This window comes from Schistocerca americana, chromosome 1 (genome assembly GCF_021461395.2).
Source record: "Schistocerca americana isolate TAMUIC-IGC-003095 chromosome 1, iqSchAmer2.1, whole genome shotgun sequence".
In the NCBI taxonomy this organism is placed as follows: domain Eukaryota; kingdom Metazoa; phylum Arthropoda; class Insecta; order Orthoptera; family Acrididae; genus Schistocerca; species Schistocerca americana.
The window spans coordinates 71,201,693-71,225,570 of NC_060119.1; the positions used below are offsets into that span (position 1 = coordinate 71,201,693).

General features: G+C 42.2%; 1 protein-coding gene across 1 annotated transcript in view; it reads left to right on the plus strand.

Annotated features, from left to right (window-relative positions):
* Nucleotides 1-23,878, plus strand: part of LOC124622030 (irregular chiasm C-roughest protein-like) — a 455,626-nt gene that overhangs the window by 389,489 nt on the left and 42,259 nt on the right. The window contains exon 5 of the mRNA XM_047147591.1: nucleotides 5,852-6,041. Within this exon, the coding sequence (XP_047003547.1) occupies nucleotides 5,852-6,041 (190 nt within the window). The remainder of the gene's footprint in view (nucleotides 1-5,851; nucleotides 6,042-23,878) is intronic.

Sequence of the window (23,878 nt, forward strand, 5' to 3'; positions counted from 1 at the left end):
AAATCCACCAACTGTTATAGGTACATGTATAAGATCATTGTAGGTGCAACTTGTAATAGCTTAATAGAAAAAATATTAACTTATTATTACTATCCCCAGTTTTTAAATGTATTTAATTTTTCCAGTAACTGATGATCGTACATTTAGTTTGATTTTCACGCTCCATTTGTCCTTACCTGTTCATAAATCCATCTCCAAATGTCCATCAAAGTTGCAGCCTTTTCATTGAAACTTATTGCAGATTAAAACCATGCAGAAGAACAGTACACGACCATTAGTATCTGCTTCCACATGCACAGTCATCACCACCTTTTCTTTTCCCCCCAGTGGTACCCATTCTCTGTTCCACTCTTTTTCCTATGTAGATTACTGTATGACTTCTTCTTCGTTCGGTTCGACTGTTATTAAATATGATGACTTTTCCATGAAGATGGTCGATTTAAAAAATTATATGAAACCATCTGCAAGTGGAGTAATAGTTAAAAGTAGTTATCTAGCACAACTTGGTGATAGTAAAATGACTAACAACGTTAATACATCAATAACGAAACTAGCCGCATCCATTTCCTAGCTGATGACTTCACATGTTATCCTTTCCCTTCCAGATATCACTGCAGGCCATCTCCAAATGTCCATAAAAGTTGAAGCCGGTTCATTGAAACTTCCTGCAGATTAAAACTATGCACAAGATCAGGACACTGCACTGTGATCTTTCCCCTTCGCACGGAAGTGCTCTGCTGACTCAGTGCTCTCCTTTTGCCAGTACCTAATCTTCCACGTTGCAGACTGCACACTACTCCTGCATATCTTAAGTGACTACTGTTCCTGGAAGGAAGGATATTCTAGAGACAAGGCTTAGCTAAAATCAGGGGGATAGTTTATAGAATTCGTTGTCAAACTGCAGCAACATGCGCAGTTGGGATACTCACGTACTCGTTTCTTTAAATTTTCAAGAGTTTTCTCAACATACACTACTGGCCATTAAAATTGTTACACCACGAAGATGGTGTGCTACAGACGCGAAATTTAGCCGACAGGAAGAAGATGCAGGGATATGCAAATGATTGAGTTTTCTGAGCATTGACACAAGGTTGGCGCCGGTGGCGACACCTACAATGTGCTGACATGAGGGAAGTTTCGAACCGATTTCTCATACACAAACAGCAGTTGCCTGGCGTTGCCTGGTGAAACGTTGTTGTTATGCCTCGTGTAAGGAGGAGGAATGCGTACCATAACGTTTCGGACTTTGATGAATGTCGGATTGTAGCCTATCGCGAGTGCGGTTTTTCGTATCGCTACCTTGCTGCTCGCGTTGGTCTAGATCCAATGACTGTATGCAGAATATGGATTAGATCGGTTCAGGAGGGTAATACGGAACGCCGTGCTGGATCGCAATGGCCTCCTATCACTAGCAGTCCAGATAACGGGTATCTTATCCGCATGGCTGTCACGAATCGTGCTGCTACGTCTCGTTGCATGAGTCAACATAATGGGGACGTTTGCAAGACAACCATCTGCTCGAACAGTTTGCAGCAACATGGACTATCAGCTCGGGGACCATGACTGCGGTTACCCTTGACGCTGCATCATAGACAGGAGCGCCTGCGACAGTGTACTCAACGACGAACTTTGTTGTTGTGGTTATGCTCTTCAGTCCTGAGACTGGTTTGATGCAGCTCTCCATGCTACTGTATCCTGTGCAAGCTTCTTCATCTCCCAGCACTTACTGCAGCCTACATTCTTCTGAATCTGCTTAGTGTATTCAACTCTTGGTCTCCCTCTACGATTTTTACCCTCCACGCTGCCAACCAATACTACATTGGTAATCCCTCGATGTCTCAGAACATGTCCTACCAACCGATCCCTTCTTCTAGTCAAGTTGTGCCACAAGCTCCTCTTCTCCCCAATTCTGTTCAATACCTCCTCATTAGTTATTTGATCTACCCGTCTAATCTTCAGCATTCTTCTGTAGCACCACATTTCGAAAGCTTCTATTCTCTTCTTGTCTAAGCTATTTATCCTCCACGTTTCACTTCCATACATTGCTACACTCCATACATATACTTTCAGGAACGACGTTCTACATTCAAATCTTTACACGATGTTAACAAATTTTTCTTCTTCTGAAACGCTTTCCTTGCCATTGCCATTCTACATTTTATATCCTCTCTACTTCGACCATCATCAGTTATTTTTCTCCCCAAATAGCAAAACTCCTTTACTACTTTAAGTGTCTCATTTCCTAATTTAATTCCCTCAGCATCACCCGATTTAATGAGACTACATTCCATTATCCTCGATTTGCTTTTGTTGGTGTTCATCTTATACCCTCTTTAAAAAGACACTGTCCATTCCGTTCAGCTGTTCTTCCAAGTCTTTGCTGTGTCTGACAGAATTACAATGTCATCGGTGAACCTCAAAGTTTTTATTTGTTCTCCATGGATTTTAATACCTACTCCGAACTTTTCTTTTGTTTCCTTTATTGTTTGCTCAATATACAGATTGAATAACATCGGGGATAGGCTACAAACCTGTCTCACTCCCTTCCCAGCCACTGCTTCCCTTTCATACCCCTCGACTCTTATAACTGCCATCTACTTTCTGTACAAATTGTAAATAGCCTTTCGCTCCCGGTATTTTACCCCTGCCACCTTCAGAATTTGAAGGAGAGTATTCCAATGAACATTGTCAGAAGCTTTCTCTAAGTCTACAAATGCTAGAAAAGTAGGTTTGCCTTTCCTTAATCTTTCTTCTAAGATAAATCGTAGGGTCAGCATTGCCTCACGTGTTCCAACATTTCTACGGAATCCAATATGATCTTCCCCGAGGTCGGCTTCCATGAGTTTTTCCATTCGTCTGTAAAGAATTCACAGTAGAATTTTGTAACTCTGACTTATTACGTGATAGTTCGGTATTTTTCACATCTGTCAACGCCTGCTTTCTTTGGGATTGGAATTATTATATTCTTTTTGATGTCGGAGGGTATTTCGCCTGTCTCATACATCTTTGTCAGGACTGGCTCTCACAAGACTATCAGTAGTTCTAATGGAATGTTGTCTACTCCGGAGGCCTTGTTTCGACTCAGGTCTTTCAGTGCTCTGTCAAACTCTTCACGCAGTATCGTATCTCCCATTTCATCTTCATCTACATACTCTTCCATTTCCATAATTATGTCCTCAAGTACATCGCCCTTGTATAGACCCTCTGTATACTCCTTCCACCTTTCTGCTTTCCCTTCTTTGCTTAGAACTGGGTTTCCATCAAAGCTTTTGATATTTATGCAAGAGGTCCTCCTTTCTCCTAAGGTCTGTCTCTTATTTTCCTGGAGGCAGTATCTATCTTTCCCCTAGTGAGATAAGCCTCTACATCCTTACATTTGTCCTCTAGCCATCCCTGCTTAGCCATTTTGCATTCCTGTCGATATCATTTTTGAGACATTTGTATTCCTTTTTGCCTGCTTCATTTACTGCATTTTTATATTTTCTCCTTTCACCACTTAAATTCAATATTTCTTCTGTTACCCGAGGGTTTCTACGAGCCCTCGTCTTTTTACCCATTTGATCCCCTGCTGCCTTCACTACTTCATCCCTCAAAGCTACCCATTCATCTTCTAATGTATTTCTTTCTCCCATTCCTGTCAATCGTTCCCTTATGCTCTTCCTGGAACTCTGTACAACCTCTGGTTCTTTGAGGTTATCCAAGTCCCATCTCCTTAAATTTAGTTTTTCAGTCTTAATCTACAGTTCATAACCAATAGATGTGGTCAGAGTGCACACATGCCCCTGGAAATGTCTTACAATTTAAAACCTGGTTCCTAAATCTCTGTCTTACCATTATATAATCTATCTGGTACCATCTAGTATCTCCAGAGTTCTTCCATGTATACAACCTTCTTTCATTATTCTTGAACCTAGTGTTAGCTATGATTAAGTTACTCTCTGCGCAAAATTCTACCATGCGGCTGCCTCTTTCGTTTCTTAGCCCCAATACATATTCACCTACTATGTTTCCTTCTCTCCCTTTTCCGACTCTAGAATTCGAGTCACCCATGACTTTTAAACTTTCGTCTCCCTTCACTACCTGAATAATTTCTTTTATCTCCTCATACATATCATCAATTTCTTCATCATCTGCAGAGCTAGTTGGCATATAAACTAGTACTACTGCAGTAGACGTGGGCTTCGTGTCTATCTTGGCCACAATAATGCGTTCACTATGCTGTTTGTAGTAGCTTACCCGTATTCCTATTTCTTATTTATCATTAATAAACCTACTCCTGCATTACCCTTATTGGTTTTGTATTTATAACTGTGTATTCACCTGACCAAAAGTCTTGTTCCTCCTGCCACCTAACATCACTAATTCCCACTATATCTAACTTTAACCTATCCATTTCCCTTTTTAAATTTTCTAACCTACCTGTCCGATTAAGGGATCTGACATTCCACGCTCCGTAGAACGCCAGTATTCTTTCTCCTGACAACGACGCCCTATTGAGTAGTCCCCGCCCGGAGATCCGAATGGGGGACAATTTTGCCTCCGGAATATTATACCCAACAAGACGCCATCATCATTTAATCATACATTAAAGCTGCATGCCCTCGGGAAGAATTACGGCTGTAGTTTCCCCTTGCTTTCAGCCGTTCGCAGTACCAGAACAGCAAAGCTATTTTGGTTAGTGTTACAAGACCAGATTAGTCAATCATCCAGACTGTTGCCCCTGCAACTACTGAGGAGGCTGCTGCCCCTCTTCAGGAACCACACGTTTGTCTGGTCGCTCAACAGATACCCCTCTGTTGTGGTTGCACCTACGGTACGGCTATCTGTATCGTTGATGCATGTAAGCCTCCACACCAACGGCAAGGTCCATGGTTCATGGGGGTTGCACGAAGGGCAAAACGTCATTTTTACGGATGTATGCAGATTCTGCTTACAGCAGCATGATGGTCGCATCCGTGTTTGGCGACATCGCAGTGGACGCACATTGGAAGCGTGTATTCACCATCGTCATACTGGCGAAGCACTCTGCGTGATGGTAAGGGGTGCCATTGGTTACACGTCTCGGTCACCTCTTGTTCGCAATGACTGCACTTTGAACAGTGTACGTTACATTTCAGATGTGTTACGATCCGTGGCTCTACCCTTAATTCGATCCATGCGAAACCGTACATTTCAGAAGGGTAATGCAGAACGGCATGTTGCAGTTCCTGAACGGGTCTTTCTGGATACAGAATATGTTCGACTGCTACCCTGGCCAGCACATTCTCCAGATCTCTCACCAACTGAAAACGTCTGGTCAGTGGTGGCCGAGAAACTGGCTCCTCACAATACGTCAGTACCTACTCTTTATGAACTGTGGTATCGCGTTGAAGCTGTATGAGCAGCTGTACCTGTACACGCCATCCAAACTCTGTTCGACTCAATGCCCAGGCGTATAAATGCCGTTATTACGGCCGGAGGTGGTTGTTCTGGGTACTGATTTCTAAGGATCTAGGCACCCAAACTGCGTGAAAATGTAATCACATATCAGTTCCAGTGAACACCCATTTATCATCTGCATTTCTTCTTGGTGCCGGAATTTTAATGTCCAGTACTGTATATTTCATGAAGCATATTTGACAGGGTGCATCCCTGACGTAAGTCCTTTGTAAGTTAAAATCCAAAAGAGTTAAAGTTTTTTTTCTTGTTATAGAGTTTTAATACAGATATTGAATTGCTTTTATTGTGACATTATTAATATCAAATAACCTTAAAGCCTACCTGAAACTGCATCTTACGATATATTTGAATCGCAAATAGATAGTTGCTATCCACAGAAGCCGCCCTTTGATGGCCGTTTTGTGTCCGCCAGTTCCCCGGGTTGAGATAGTGGACGAGCGGGGCGACCCGGCGGTGCAGGACCGCTTCTACAAGGAGGGCAGCACCATCGAGCTGAAGTGCGTGGTGAGCCAGGCGCCGGCGGCGCAGCAGCACGCGGGCTACATCACCTGGCGGCATGGCGCGCGCCTCCTCAACTACGACACGTCCCGCGGCGGCATCAGGTGAGCAGCGGCGTCGCCGGCGTAGTGAGCATGAGCGCCGCATTAGCCGACCACGGAGCGCTCCGGTGTGCGCGTCGGAGAGCAGATAACAAGCTTCACACATACTCCGCACGGCGAGAGACGAGTTCTGACAGCTGAAATGCACTTGGCGCACGTGCTTCGCGCCCCCACGACTGGCCATTCGGATCATGAGATTTTGTTCATGTTAACGTGACGACGTCCCAGTGTTGCCGCACTGCTGGGTGGTGCTGAGTGCTTCGTTCAAGTTTGAGTGTGTATGTTTGAATCCCATTAATTCTCTGAGTTTATTGCTACGCTGAAATCTCAAGCACACGAATTTATATACAGACTGCGTGTTTACTTTGTAAATGAAAGGGACAATGCGGGGCCTCTTGATACAAGTGAATAAAGTGATTCACAGGGTGGCTTCATCACAACTGTGAGTGTGCCAACGGGTAATAGAGGACGATTAGTTATTATTCGTGCCAGCTCTAGGAATGGTTTTGTGCCCAGTGCTATGATGATGTTTCAGACAAAAAAGTCTATTACCATTAGAAAATGAATCCAGATAAATTTAAACGCTTTTTCTTTAATTATTTGCTACCAAATGTCAGCTCTCGTAATTGTTTCATAATACACAATGTACCGTACTATGTTGTATAGTTAAATAAGCACCAACGGTTGCCACACGGAGAGACGAAACAGTGAGCTGGTCGAAAACTATTAAAATAAATTTTAACAGAATAGGCAAAAAGCAGAATTTCTGGAATTAGTGGAACACAACAAGCCACAGAAGATGCAGTATGTAAGAGAACCACATCCACGAAATCATAAGTGTTCCACAATAACATTTCCATTAGAATGCCGTTAAACTCGTCCAGGGCAGCGGGCTTGCCGCAGAGGTTACACCGGTTCCCGTGAGATCACCGAAGTTAAGCGTTGTTGGGCGTGGCCGGCACTTGGGTGGTTGACCGTCTAGCCGCCATGCACTGTTGCAATTTTTCGGGGTGTACTCAGTCTCGTGATGCCAATTGAGGAGCTACTACACCGATTAGTAGCGGCTTCGGTCAAGAATACCATCATAGCGACCAGGAGAGCGGTGTGCTGACCCCACGACCCTACTATCCGCATCCTCCTCTGAGGATGACACGGCGGTCGGATGGTCCTGGTAGGCCACTCGTGGCCTGAAGACGGAATGCTTAAACTTGTCCAGGGTTAGAAAAAAGCAGATGCCACAGAATAAAATAAATCATTTACAATGACAGACAGACTGGTGAATAAGGATGGCACATGAATAGCATCACTAAATTGGAAGTGCCATAGGTTGTAAGAAAATACCAGTTCGAACGTAGAAAAAGGCGTAAGACAGTAATCCATACAAAATATTGTAATTTCTCTATCAGACGATGAGGACAGCAACAGCAAAGATACATAAGTGTATGTAGTCGTTACGAGAGCTAATCGGTCAGATGATGGTGGTCTTGGGTTTTATATTTCCCACATGAAAAATAAAGGTAAGATGTATAGACTCGATATTTTATTCCTACACTGTTTGTGCATTATGCTGTACCATGTCAATGCCAAAGATTTTCTGTGTGTGTTTAAGGAGGCAAACACTGCTATAGTACGAGAAAAAAAGCATTGGATCAAGGAACATGTGACGCAGTAGAATGCTGCCAACCAGAACGCTACAATGAATCGTACAGCATTTTTAGTCTGTAGACATGGCTGCTGTGTGTGTCGAAGGGTGGGAGGGTAAGGTTTGTCACTTTCTCCCCACCCTGCTTTTCCCCAGTTCAATGCACTGCCATCTGCGTTGCTAGCCATCAGATCTATTCTCTCACCTTACGCAAACTGCCAAATGTGAGTTATGACAGTGCTCGGCGCTAATGACCAGATGGCGTTAATGACCATCTCGAATGAGTCCAGTTGCACTTAGGTGGCGGTTTCGTGTGTGCAGGCATCATATGTTTGCTCTGGGCTCACACCACATGGATCACCTCAGAGAGACTCGTTGTCGTCACAGTTTGCCAATAATTTCCTCTTCACCTCAAGCATAACATGTCGTTATGCTTGTCATATTCTTAATGGTTTGCTGTGCTGTTTTGAAAAATGAAAATTTTTGGAGGATGACATCTCACAAACTATTCATAATAGTCACAATTTTTATCTATGTTACAATAAATCAACTTTCTGCTTTTTAGTTGTACAATTAACTCTCATTTATATTCGAATTTCAATCAAATTTACTTGTAATTCCAGTTTACTTACATTTAGTTTTACAAAGGAGTATGTTTCTTCGGTTTTTCTCTGCAATTATTATATAATTCAGAAAGTTAAAATGATGTCACTATAGCGTCTAGTACTGCCTGAACACAATAAAAATTCGTCATTTGATGTAAATATACCGTTTATCACTTGCTATAAGTGTTTGGTGTATTGGGTCCCACAAACACAGTCCAAACATTCTTGAAACAATTTATAGCACGAGTATTCTGGCGTTAATACAACTATAACCTGCTTCAGTGCTAAATAAGAATGCAGTCTTTCTCCCACACAGTTGAATCCATATGTCGAAGTAGCAGTTATGGAAATAAAGAATATTAGTGGTTGACTGTAAGTAATAAAGAATTATAGCACTTACTGAAAGGAATAAACAGTTCACTCAGCAAATAATATGAACTGAGAATAAACTAGTGAAAGACAATAGTAATAAGGAGTAGCAGAAATGAGGCAAGTGCATAACTGCCCATTAAGATTCAAGTCCAAGAAGTAGATGAAATGAAATCGTTCTACTCCCTTTGATGCAAAATGACACATAGCACTTGAAGCAAGGAGGACATAAAAAGCAGTCTAGCTTGGGGAGGAAGGCATTTATGGCCAAAAGTACTATTACTGAAAATTGGTCTTGAATTGAGGAACAAATATTAGAGAATATGTGTTTGGAGTACAGCACTGTATGGAAGATAATCATGGGCTATGAAAAAAGCAAAAAAAAGAGAATCGAAACATTTCAGATATAGTGCTATATATGGATGCAGAAAATTGGGTGGTTAGACAAGATGTGAAATGAAGAAGAAACGGCAAAGGGAGAAATATGTGGAAATCTGACAGAAAGAAGGAACAGGGTGACAGGAAGAAATAACTCTTTTGGTATTATTGGCAGCTGTAGAGGGTAACACAAGTTGATGAATACAGAAACTGCAGTATATCCGACAAATATATCATCATGTAAGATGCAAGTGCTATTCTGATGTAGCCGGCCGGAGTGGCCGAGCGGTTAAAGGCGCTACAGTCTGGAACCGCACGACCGCTACAGTCGCAGGTTCGAATCCTGCCTCGGGCATGGATGTGCGTGATGTCCTTAGGTTAGTTAGGTTTAAGTATTTCTAAGTTCTAGGGGACTTATGACCACAGCAGTAGAGTCCCATAGTGCTCAGAGCCATTTGAACCATATTCTGATGTAAAGAACTTGACAGGAGAGGAATTCGTTGTTGTACGACCAGTCAGAACATTGACAAAAAATGGCTACTGTGTGATGTTATTACAGAGAAAGTACGGTGTCCAGTAGGAAAAGAAGTTTAAGTCACAGGTATGTAGTATACTGTACACCAATTATTTGGAAAAGAAATTCTCCAGTGGGAACAAAAATGTATGAAAAGGTGAAATGTACTGGAAGTAAAACTAAGGGTTCTTTTAAGAAACAGAGGGATTCTATCTCATCTGGTATGAACAATAAGGTACAAATAAAATCTGCGGTCAGCAGACATAAGAAGTGTGAAATAAACTAATGAGATAGATAAAGCTGTCCCCTTTCACATATTCTTTTTAATGTGTGCAACCAAATTGTGGATACAGATGATAAAACATTTCAAAGTTGTCAGCGCATATGTTACCACACTGCATTTTGCTGAGGACCAAGTAATTCTTAGAACGACAATTGTTTTCAAGGAGCTGTTCTTAATTTACATAACTGAACATGAATTCAGAATATATGGCAGTCTTTGGACACCATCTCAAAACAGGAAAAATCGAAAGTGGTAAGCAGATCAAAGAGTGAGATATAGATTTAAAAATTTAGTATGAAGTAATACACATGTGGCAAATTTTTCATAATTCCAAAGAAGTTGAACATATTCAGGTATTTCTGTGGAACTATACACACAATTCACAGAAAAAAAGTTCATGGAGATACTTTACTGATGTTCTATTTGGTTATGGCTGTAGAAACAATGCACTATGAGTGTGAAAACTGGGCCATTAAGAAGTAAGCTTAAAAGAGATTTCAGGCTCATGAAATCAATTTCCTTAGACACATGGCTAGATGTACTTTATGGATGAATAGAGAAGTGACAACATTCATGCTCAACTTCATATGCTAGACGTAACTGACATGTCGAAATATAAGTTGAGATGGACAGAAGACATAAATTTGATGCCAGATGCAAGAATCATCTAAAACAATAAGACAATAGAAAGCAGGAAGGCCAGTTAGGGGATAACTTGACTTCTTTTGAAAGATGATGGGAGCATCATAAAACATAGTACTTGATGTAGATGATGATGATGATGATGATGATGATGATGAGAATCATTTTGTATAACTAGGAGGTTCCATGTCATTCTATAGAATTGTATTATTGTGTGAAAATAACCAGTTATTAATGGTGGGAGAACAACAAAGAGGCCACAAATTTCTGAAAAGTGGAAAGACACTGATGTTCACATACAAATGTTGTGAAGCCATTTTACAACTGTCTAATGAATCTGTACTAAAGGACGAAATAAATGTTTTTTTCTATCATTGTCAGTTATATGTAGTATTGCGATGTATCGATTTATTTCCTTGCTTTATGGTACTTGCTCTTTTAATCCTAATTCCAGTTCCAAAGGAAGCAGATGTTGACAGTTGTGAATTTTACTGAACTACAGAACTGTCAGTTTAATAAGTCATGGTTGCAAAATAGTAGTATAAATTACTTAAAGAGAAATACAAAAACTGAACCTCGGAAAAGATCATTTCGTTTGTGGAGAAATGTAGGAAAATGCAAACTAATAATGCTTCTTCTACAGCTCTTAGGAGGTTATGTAAAGGCAAGTGTACGTTTATAGCATTTATAGACTTACAGAAAACCTTTGAAAACTTTGAGTGGAAAGCACTCTTTGTAATTCTGAAGGTATCATGAGCGAAATTTAGTAGTCGCAAGGCTATTTACGACTTGCACAGGAACCAAACGCCAGTTATGCGATGAGGGGTATGAAAGGGAAGGAGCAATTGAGAAGGGTGTCAGGATCGGTTGTTGCCTACCGCCAATATTATTCGATCTGCACAATGAGCAAGCAATACAGGAAACTAAAGAAAAAATTGTAGTACGTATTACAGTTCATGGAGAAGAAATGAAATCCTTGAGCTTTGCGATGGCATCGCTATTCTGTGAGAAACAGCAAAAGTTTGGGAAGAACAGTTGAATGGAATGGACACTGTCTCGAAATGAGGATATAAGATGAATATCATCAATGAAAAACAAGGGCAGTGGAATGTAGTCGAGTTAAATCAGTGTTACTGAGAGAATTAGATTAGGAAACGAGACACTTTAAATAGTGATACGTTACATGGGCAATAAAATGACTGATGATGACGAAACAAAGTGGATATAAAATGTAGACTAGCAATCGCAATAAAAGCGTTTATGAGGAACATAAATTTGTTAACATTAAATTTAGATTTAAGTGTTAGTGAACCATTTCTGAAGGTATTTGATGAAGTATGGAAGTGAAACGTAGATGACAATCTTTTCAGACAAGAAGAGAACATAGGCGTTTGAAATTTACTGCTACAGAAGAGGGATGAAGATTAGATGAGTAAATCATGTAACTAATGAGAAGCTACTGATTAGAATTGGGGAGAACAGGAAAGCGCAACTTAACTAAAAGAATGGACTGATTGCTAAATCAGGTGATCGCTAATTTAGTATCGGAGGGAAGTGTGGTGGCGAAAGCTATAGAGTACAGCAAGGACATTCTAAACAATGTAGGTTGCAGTAGTTATTCGGAGATGAAGAGGCTTGCATAGGGTAGTGTGGGGAGAGACTGAAGACCACAGCAACAAGAATGGGATAACATAGACCCGAAACATATCACACATTTGACAAACTGTGCGTATCATTGTCAGTACTGACACATATAAATGATTCATGTAAAGGTAGTGGTTTCCGAATTGGTCTAATGCGGTTCTTTGACTGCTACAAATGGCCTGCAGCTCGTGACTCTCAGGACGTACGGATCAACCCAGAAGTATCTTCATTTCCTCTCATGAGTCTAGCAATAATGCCGAACTGCCTCTTCCTTTGACTTTGATTCTGTGCTCGACACATCGAGTATAACATAAAGATGTTCTGGGGCAGCAAACAATATTCTCTCTCCTCCACGCTCGCGCTCATGAACCGCAGATTGTCGTTTCAGAGTAATGTCACTTCTGAAAATTTGTTGCCAAACAGCCGACAGTTAGTCACCGCTTTAGGTACCCAGCCAGTTCCTTTCCTTTTGAGTCGCTCCGCGTGCGGGCGGCCGAGCTCGTCATCTCGCTTCGATTGGCAAGGGTAAAGCCTCAGATATGCCCAACCGATTCGGCTCATATTTGGTAGCTCGCTTAGGTACAATCTAAAATGAAAGACTAAAATATTTTGGCTCAAAGCACTCAGTTTTTTGAGACAATACCTCTAAATTCCTGACGAGTAATCGACTCAAAATTGAAGGAATCGATAGATAACTGAAAACTGAGCATTTTTCCCCGGCATATATGGGATCCGCCAATGCATATTTTCGAGAAAACGAGGAAAAAACAGACTGTCCATTGTTGTTGTTGTGGTCTTCAGTCCTGGGACTGGTTTGATGCAGCTCGCCATGCTAGTCTACCCTGTGCAAGCTTCTTCATCTCCCAGTACCTACTGCAACCAACATCCTTATGAATCTGCTTAGTGTGCCCATCTCTTGGTATCCCTCTACGATTCTTATGCTCCACGATGCTCTCCGATGCTATATTGGTGATCCCTTGATCCCTCAGAACATTTCCTACCAACCGGTCCCTCCTTCTCGTCAAGTTGTGCCACAAACTCCTCATCTCCCCAATTCAATACCTTCTCATTAGTTATGTGATCTACCCATCTAAACTTCAGCATTCTTCTGTAGCACCACATTTCGAAAGCTTCTATTCTCTTCCTGTCCAAACTATTCATCGTCCATGTTTCACTTCCATACATGGCTACACTCCACACAAAAACTTTCAGAAATGACTTCCTGACTTTAAAATCTATCCTCGATGTTAACAAATTTTTCTTCTTCAGAAACGATTTTCTTGCCATTGCCAGTCTACATTTTATATCCACTCTACTTAGACCATCAACAGTTATTTTTCTCCCCAAATAGCAAAACTCCTTAACTACTTTAAGTGTCTCATTTCCTAATCTAATTCCCTCAGCATTACCCGATTTAATTCGACTACATTCCATTATCCTCGTTTTGCATTTGTTAATCTTATACCCTCCTTTCAAGACACTGTCCATTCCGTTCAACTGCTCTTCCAAGTCCTTTGCTGTCTCTGAGTGAACTACAATGTCATCGGCGAACCTCAAAGTTTTTATTTCTTCTCCATGGATTTTAATACCTACTTCGAACTTTTCTATTGTTTCCTTTATTGCTTGCTCAATATACAGATTGAATAACATCGGGGATAGGATACAACCCTGTCTCACTCCCTTCCCAACCACTGCATCCATTTCATACCCCTCGACTCTTATAACTGCCATCTGGTTTCTGTACAAATTGTAAATAGCCTTTCGCTCTTTGTATTTTACCTCTGCCACCTTTAGAATTTGAAAGAGAATATTCCAATCAACATTGTCTAAGTCTACAAATGCTAGAAATGTAGGTTTGTCTTTCATTAATCTTTCTACTAAGATAAGTCGTAGGGTCAGCATTGCCTCACGTGTTCCAACATTTCTACGGAATCCAAATTGATCTTCCCCGAGGTCGGCATCTATCAGTTTTTCCATTCGTCTGTAAAGAATTCGAGTTAGTATTTTGCAGCTATGACTTATTAAACTGATAGTTCGGTAATTTTCACATCTGTCAACTCCTGCTACTTTGGGATTGGGTTAATTATATTCTTCTTGAAGTCTGAGGTATTTCGCCTTTCTCATACATCTTGCTCACCAGATGGTAGAGTTTTGTCGTGACTGGCTTTCCGAAGGCCGTCAGTAGTTCTAATGGAATGTTGTCTATTCCCGGGGCCTTGTTTCGACTCAGGGCTTTCAGTGCTCTGTCAAACTCTTCACGCAGTTTTGTATCTACCATTTCGTCTTTATATACATCCTCTTCCATTTCCATAACATTGTCTTCAAGTACATCGCACTTGTATAGGCCCTCTATATACTCCTTCCACCTTTCTGCTTTCCCTTCTTTGTTTGGAACTGGGTTTCCATCAAAGCTTTTGATATTCATGCAAGTGGTCTCCTTTCGCCAAAGGCGTCTTTAATTTTCCTGCAGGCAGTACCTATCTTACCTCTAGTGAGATAAGCCTCTACATCCTCACATTTGGTGTCTAGCCATCCCTGCTTAGCCATTTTGCACTTCCTGTCGATATCATTTTAAGACGTTTGTAATCCTTTTTGCCTGCTTCATTTACCGCATTTTTGTACTTCCTCCTTTCATCGCTTAAATTCAATATTTCTTCTGTTACCCGAGGGTTTCTACTAGCCCTCGCCTTTTTACCTATTTGATCCTCTGCTGCCTTCACTATTTCATCCCTCAAAGCTACCCATTCTTTTTCTACTGTATTTCTTTTCCCCGTTCCTGTCAATTGTTCCCTTATGCTCTCCTGAAACTCTGTACAATCTCTGGTTCTTTCAGTTTATCCATGTCCCATCTCCTTAAATTCCCACATTTTTTGCAGTTTCTTCAGTTTTAATCTACAGTTCATAACCAATAGATTGTGGTCAGAGTCCACATCTGCTCCTGGAAATGTCTTACAATTTAAAACCTGGTTCCTAAATCTCTGTCTTACCATTATATAATCTATCTCATACCTTTTAGTATCTCCAGAGTTCTTCCATGTATACAACCTTCTTTCATGATTCTTGAACCAAGTGTTAGCTATGATTAAGTTACGCTCTGCGCAAAATTCTACCATGCGGCTGCCTCTTTCGTTCCTTAGCCCCAATCCATATTCACCTACTATGTTTCCTTCTCTCCCTTTTCCTACTGACGAAATCCGGTCACCCATGACTATTAAATTTTCGTCTCCCATCACTCCCTGAATAATTTCTTTTATCTCATCATACATTTCATCAATTTCTTCATCATCTGCAGAGCTAGTTGGCATATAAACTTGTACTACTGTAGTAGGCGTGGGCTTCGTGTCTATCTTGTCCACAATAATGCGTTCACTATGCTTTTTGTAGTAGCTTACCCGTACACCTATTTTTTATTCATTATTATACCTACTCCTGCATTACCCCTATTTGATTTTGTATTTATAGCCCTGTATTCACCTGACCAAAAGTCTTGTTCCTCCTGCCACCGAACTACACAAATTCAACTATATCTAACTTTAACCTATCCATTTCGCTTTTTAAATTTTCTAACCTACCTGTCCGATTAAGGGATCTGACATTCCACGCTCCGATCCGTAGAACGCCAGTTTTCTTTCTCCTGATAACAACTCTCTCTTGAGTAGTCCCCGCCCGGAAATCCGATTGGGGGACTATTTTACCTCCGGAATATTTTACCCAAGAGGACACCATCACCATTTAATCATACAGTAAAGCTGCATGCCCTCAGGAAATATTACGGCCGTAGTTTCCCCTTGCTTTCAGCCGTTCCCAGTACCAGAACATCAAGGCCATTTTGGTTAGTGTTACAAGGCTTGATCAGTCAATCATCCAGACTGTTGCCCCTGTAACCACTGAAAAGGCTGCTGCCCCTCTTCAGGAACCACACGTTTGTCTGACCTCTCAACAGATACCCCTCCGTTGTGGTTGCATCTACGATACGGCTATCTGTATCGATGAGGCACGCAAGCCTCTCCACCAACGGCAAGGTCCATTATGTACCCATAATGTAGCGCTATTTAACGAAAGCACTTTTGTCACGCCGACGAATGTATCTAATTGGGAAAGAGAAAACCTGTACTAACTCACAGGTGAATTAAGTGTAGACTTTTTTCATTTGTATTTTTTCCAGTTCGCAATAGATAACAATAGATGGGATAATAAAGTAATTAAATCAGTCAGGAATAATTATAACGTAGGCAAGTAAATTTCTCGGACGAGTTGGATTAGTAAATAATTAAATTTTTAAGCCACATTGTACGTAACCCGTTCCCAGCAAGACTGTTGCGAAGACAAACATTCTATGCACATTGAAGCAATATGGTAGACAAACCAATCCTCGACGTAGTTGGTTAATGCTAATGTCGTGTGACAAGGGCCTCCAGTCGGGTAGATCGTTCGCAGGGTGCAAGTCTTTCGATTTGACGCCACGTCGGCGACTTGCGCGTCGATGGAGATGAAATGATGATGATTACGACAACACAACACCCAATCCCTGAGCGGAGAAAGTTTCCGACCCAGCCGGGAATCGAACCCAGGCCCTTATGATTGACATTCTGTCGCGCTGACCACGCAGCTACCGGGGCCGGTCGATCAAGTTGGTGTTAAACATAAAGTAAGACATCCGGAAACGCGCAATATTCCACCACAGTGTCTGGAAAACTGTCATCTAATGTTTTCCGTACTTATAAGAAACTAATGATGAATTTAGTCCCCGACGTATAGATGAGGCCAATCGTACAACCTTCTTAAAAATATGTAAGTCACTTGCTTCAGATCCGGGAAGTCGACAAATTCAGTTTACAAAACATATCACGAGGGAACTGTAAACCCATACGTCGCTGATAATCAGTTTCGTCTGACACTGGAGTCCTGGAGTGGACAAAATAACACTGTCATATATGACAGCATCTTTATAGATGAAGATGGTCAACCGACTTGCACTATAGAAGTAATAACGCAGAAACTGCACGTCTGTGTGCCAGCAGTGTGATGTTGAATTTTTAACGCCAAGTGAAAACCGTTATTTCGAGGCTTCAAAATTACAGTCTGCTCCTGAAAACCCAGCGGGGATTTATAAAACGCACGGGTACAATAACTATTCACTGCACAATTCGTGATCAACTTTCAGAACCAATTTTTCAGACAACGTTATCGAATGCATGGTATGCATCTCAGTTCATTGCCAGTAAAGTAATATTTTTAAATTCAAACAAAGTCTGTGTTCCGATGAATTTTTGGAAAGAAAGGTGAAGCTGTACGAAGAATGTATTCATTAGATGTACATGGTGCAACGATTGTATTTGCTTCGAATGTTTACATGACAAGTACCATCCACGTAGTTGTTTGATGGAAAGGGAGGACATGTTACAGCGTGACTCAAAGAGCCATTGTAAGGTGTCCTGGATTAAATTTTTAATACTTCGGTGATGCAAGCAGCTTGAGAAAATTATTTGACTACTTTGTTGCTATTCCTTACCAATCCTCCCATTAAAACCAGTTTCAGAACGGAAAAAAATACAAATTAAAAACGCTGCAGAAATCATGTTGGGAATGGAACACGGGCTATCTGCTGCCCAGCCAGATGCCTTGTAACGTTACGCCATGGCTGCTTATGTTGAATGCCACTTATCTGACACATACATAAGTGGCAGTCGTAAGAGTTTGTTTCCTCGATTTCTAGGAAAACATATTTATGGACCACGTATATGATGACAATTGCACAATTTTCAGTTGTCTGTACATTTTGTCAATTCTGAGTCGACTGCAGAAACGGGAAGGGGGGCTGTTGAGTGGCAATACCCTAATGGCCAATAAATTTGCCACACCACGAAGATGATGTGCTACAGACGTGAAATTTAACCGACAGGAAGGAGATGCTGAGATATGCTAATGATTAGCTTTACAGAGTATTCACAGAAGGTTGGCGCCGGTGGCGACACCTACAACGTTCTAAATTGAGGAAAGTTTCCAACCAATTTCTCATACAGAAACAGCAGTTGACCGGCGTTGCCTGGTGAAACGTTATTGTGATGCCTGGTGTAAGGAGAAGAAATGCGTACCATCACGTTTCCGACTTTGATTAAGGTCGGATTACAGCCTATCGCGATTGCGGTTTATCGTATCGCGACCTTGCTGCTCGCGTTGGTCGAGATCCAAAGACTGTTAGCAGAATATGGAATCCGTGGGTTCAGGAGGGTAACACGGAACGCCGTGCTGGATCCCAACGGCCTCGTATCACTAGCAGTCGAGATGACAGGCATCTTATCCGCATCGCTGTAACGGATCGTGCAGCCACGTCTCGATCCCCGAGTCAACAGATGGGGACGTTTGCAAGTTAACAACCATCTGCACGAACAGTTCGACGACGTTTGCAGCAGCATCGACTACCAGCTCGGAGACCATGGCTGCAGTTACCCTTGACGCTGCATCACAGACAGGACCGCCTGGATGATGTACTCACCGACGAAATGGAAAATCTTCATTTTTTGGGATGAATCCAGGTTCTATTTACAGCATCATGATGGTCGCATCCGTGTTTGGTGACATCGCGGTGAACGCACATTGGAAGCGTGTATTCGTCATCGCCATACTGGTGTATCACCCGGCATGATGGTATGGCGTGCCATTGGTTACATGTCCCGGCACCACTTGTTCGCATTGACGGCACTTTGAACAGTGCACGTTACATTTCAGATATGTTACGACCCGTGGCTCTACCCTTCATTCGATCATACATGTCAACAGGATAATGTACGACCGCATGTTGCAGGTCCTGTACGGGCCTTTCTGGATACAGGTAATGTTCGACTGCTGCCCTGGTCAGCACATTCTCCAGATCTCTCACCAATTGAAAACGTCTGGTCAATGGTGGCCGAGTAACTGGCTCGTTACAATACGCCAATCACTACTCTTTATGAACTGTGATATCGTGTTGAAGGTGCATGGCCAGCTGTACCTGTACACGCCATCCAAGCTCTGTTTGACTCAATACCCAAGCGTATCAAGTCAGTTAGTACGGCCAGAGGTGGTTGTTCTGGGTAGTGATTTCTCAGTATCTCTGCACCCAAACTGCGTGAAAATGTAATCACATGTCAGTTCCAGTATAATATATTTGTCCAATGAATACCCGATTATCTTCTGCATTTCTTCGTGGTGTAGCAATTTTAATAGCCAGTAGTGTATCATAGGACCCTTAATTTTAACTTGTATGCAAACGTCATACCAAATAAGAGCGGATCAGTCATGTCGTGGTGTCGGAAAGCTCCACTCGTGTATTGGCCGTCAAAGTCAACCAGCCGAACGTTAGTACCTGACTAGCCCGAAGGCTGGCGCGTGACTAGCAGTAAACGCAAATCAGGTGCCACACCTCTCCTCTCCGGGCAGAAAACACGACACCAGCGGCTTCTGCTGCGTTGACACAAAGGACACGCACTTGTTGGGCTGCATTTGGCCAGTGTTAGCCCGTCTGAACGTTAATGGGGGAACTGTCTGCTGAACTGAACCTAGTCTCGTGAAAATTGAATCTCTCCACTTCGATGCATCATTACAGTCACCTTTGTGAATGTGGGGCAGTAGTGCGCACAAGCACAGCTAACAGCCGGTCTACCGCACCTCTACTGTGTCCATAGCAAGAATAAACCTGATGTAAGCATTACCCCACGTATTCTTCCGTGTTTGCTTGAATGTCATTGGATTACGTTTCACGTGGAGCGGAAGCCAGGTTGTCTCATGTACAGTCAAGTACGATCATGAGGATACGTTTCACGCTGTTTTACACGTTCATAGACTGAACGATAATACAGGGTGTTTCAAAAATGAGCGATATATTTGAAAGGGCAATAAAAACTGAACGAGCAGCGATAGAAATACACCGTTTGTTGCAATATGCTTGGGACAACAGTTCATTTTCAGGCGGACAAACTTTCGAAATTACAGTAGTTACAATTTGCAACAACAGATGGCGCTGCAAGTGATGTGAAAGATATAGAAGACAACGCAGTCTGTGGGTGCGCCATTCTGTACGTCGTCTTTCTGCTGTAAGGGTGTGCTGTTCACAACGTGCAAGTGTGCTGTAGACAACATGGTTTATTCCTTAGAACAGAGGATTTTTCTGGTGTTGGAATTCCACCGCCTAGAACACAGTGTTGTTGCAACAAGACGAAGTTTTCAACGGAGGTTTAATGTAACGAAAGGACCGAAAAGCGATACAATAAAGGATCTGTTTGAAAAATTTCAACTGACTGGGAACGTGACGGATGAACGTGCTGGAAAGGTAGGGCGACCACGTACGGCAACCACAGAGGGCAATGCGCAGCTAGTGCAGCAGGTGATCCAACAGCGGCCTCGGGTTTCCGTTCACCGTTTTGCAGCTGCGGTCCAAATGACGCCAACGTCCACGTATCGTCTCATGCGCCAGAGTTTACACCTCTATCCATACAAAATTCAAACGCGGCAAACCCTCAGCGCCGCTACCATTGCTGCACGAGAGACATTCGCTAACGATATAGTGCACAGGATTGATGACGGCGATATGCATGTGGGCAGCATTTGGTTTACTGACGAAGCTTATTTTTACCTGGACGGCTTCGTCAATAAACAGAACTGGCGCATATGGGGAACCGAAAAGCCCCATGTTGCAGTCCCATCGTCCCTGCATCCTCAAAAAGTACTGGTCTGGGCCGCCATTTCTTCCAAAGGGATCATTGGCCCATTTTTCAGATCCGAAACGATTACTGCATCACGCTATCTGGACATTCTTCGTGAATTTGTGGTGGTACAAACTGCCTTAGACGACACTGCGAACACCTCGTGGCTTATGCAAGATGGTGCCCGGCCATATCGCACGGCCGACGTCTTTAATTTCCTGAATGAATATTTCGATGATCGTGTGATTGCTTTGGGCTATCCGAAACATACAGGAGGCAGCGTGGATTGGCCTCCCTATTCGCCAGACATGAACCCCTGTGACTTCTTTCTGTGGGGTCACTTGAAAGACCAGGTGTACCGCCAGAATCCAGAAACAATTGAACAGCTGAAGCAGTACATCTCATCTGCATATGAAGCCATTCCGTCAGACACGTTGTCAAAGGTTTCGGGTAATTTCATTCAGAGACTACGCCATATTATTGCTACGCATGGTGGATATTTGGAAAATATCGTACTATAGAGTTTCCCAGACCGCAGCGCCATCTGTTGTTGAAAATTGTAACTACTGTAATTTCGAAAGTTTGTCTGCCTGAAAATGTACTGTTGTCCCAAGCATATTGCAACAAACGGTGTATTTCTATCGCTGCTCGTTTAGTTTTTATTGCCGTTTCAAATATACCGGTCATTTTTGAAACACCCTGTACAAGACAGCAGCTTTACCGGCGCTTTTAACTTGGACAGTACTGACCACTTAGCTGGTCCAGCAAACCTGCAATCATGTGAGCAGTTGCAGTTCAGACGTAAAACTGGACAAGCAGAGAAACACTAGAGCTTCTAATGTTATCTAATTTTTAAAGTGAATGAAATAATGTTCGGCCAAACTCCAGCACTGCTACACGCTCCTTAGATGTCCAGACAGGAAGCACAAAATGTTCGCGTTCTCATCTAATATAGTATTCTAATTACAAACAAGAGTGATGAAAATTCCTCACTGAAATACAGGATAATTTTTCTGAGCGAGCTATGTATGATGCAGAAGCATACTGCAAGGGCTTCTACATCTACATCTACGTCCATACTCAGCAAGCCACCTGACGGTGTGTGGCAGAGGGTACCATGAGTACCTCAGCCGATTCTCCCTTCTACTCCCGTCTCGTATTGTTCGTGGAAAGTAAGATTGTCGGTATGCCTCTCTGTGGGCCCTAATCGCTCTGATTTTATCCTCGTGGTCTCTTCGCGAGATACAAATAGGAGGGAGCATCATACTACTTGACTCTTCCGTGAAAATATGTTCTCGAAACTTCAACAAAAGGCCGTACCGAGCTACTGAGCGTCTCTCTTGCAGAGTCTTCCACTGGAGTTTATCTATTGTCTCCGTGACGCCTTCGCGATTACTAAATGACCCTGTAACGAAGCGCGCTGCTCTCCGTTGGATCTTCTCTGTCTCTTCTATCAACGCTATCTGGTGCGGATCCCACACCGTACTGTTCAATACTGAAGGAACCCAAGGTATTAATAACAGTCAGTCGCTTGATAATCTCTTAGCTCCTTCCTTAACCGAATCCGAGAAATACGTTCTGGAAGTGTCACCTGCTAGGTTGATAATGAGTCGATCAAAAACAGAATCCACGAAGCCACCTAGACGCCGCATTTACTCCACTTCTTTTATTAGTGCCGTTTTACTGTTTAATACGCCAGAGTCCAGCAGTGACATGTGAAAAAGCAGTGTGCATTAGATCCAGTTCGTCCGGCAGCTTAACAGTCTTGTTATTTCTCGCGATAAATCCCTTAATTACCAGCCGGCGTGGCCGAGCGGTTCTAGGCGCTACAGTCTGGAACCGCTCGACCGCTACGGTCGCTGGTTTGAATCCTGCCTCGTGCATGGATGTGTGAGATGTCCTTAGGTTAGTTAGGTTTAACTGGTTCTAAGTTCTACGGGACTGATGACCTCAGAAGTGACGTCCCATAGTGCTCAGAGACATTTGAACCATTTTTCCCTTAATTTGACTCCAGATCAGTACTGTTGGGTTCACATTGCAATGGTACAGTGGCATACGTAAAAATGCACCTTTGTATGGTGTGCTCGATTCTGTGAAAATGATTCTTTTTAGTTTTTCTACGACGCTTACCATTCCAGTTACCGTGAGACTGCAGTGTGGTATAAAACAATGGACATACTCCAAATAAAGAGTATTTGGTATTTCATTTTTGTCCTAAAAATTAAATTGACATGTTTTCTTAATTTAAGCAACATTTACTAACAATCTTTCATAAAATATTGATAAATAAGAATTTATATTTGAAATGAAACCGGGAATTTCACGTGCATTACGTAATTAGTAACAAGTAGATGTGCATTATTTACAAAAAATTATGATGAATTTTACAATTTCGAGATCTAGGTATTTCAAATTGAACGAAAAAAATGATGATTAAGATGAGACTCGGACAAGTGCATTCTTCATCCAACTTTGATTCCATTGTGCAGAACAAACGTAGATTGCAAGGAAGGAGAGGCACACAGCAGCCAGTCGCAATCCCATTAGTTTTGATTATGTTTGCGGCCACCAACATCTGCCAACTGTGATGGTTGAAGTGATCGTTGTAGCAAGCAGAAATCTACAGACCCCAGTATTTAAATGCTGGCCCCTATTTTGACCAGAACTGGGGTAGGAATCTTCCTGCTTGTTGGTCAGGGGCCTGAAGGTGAGTTGTAAATCGCCGAAACTGGTATTCAAATATAATAAATCTAGAAATTTGACGGCTGAAAGGTGTTTGATTTGACATCCGAAAACTAATTGGCTAGCGACAGACTGCTGTGCGGCTCTCCATCTTTACATTCGTCATCCATCGCTGACTCATCCATCTCTTCACCATGGGGACGCCACAAAAGTCTTTTGCGCTGCTGAAGTCAAAGAACAGTGTCTGAATTGGTAACTCGCTGCTCTATCGTTACTTTGGAACTTTCCATTTTCGTCTTCCCATGCTGTTCTTAGCCCCCTAATACCGTAGAAGTTGTTCCCTGATGACTTAACACATGTGCTATTATCCGGTCCCAACTTGCCAGTGTTCTCAACATGT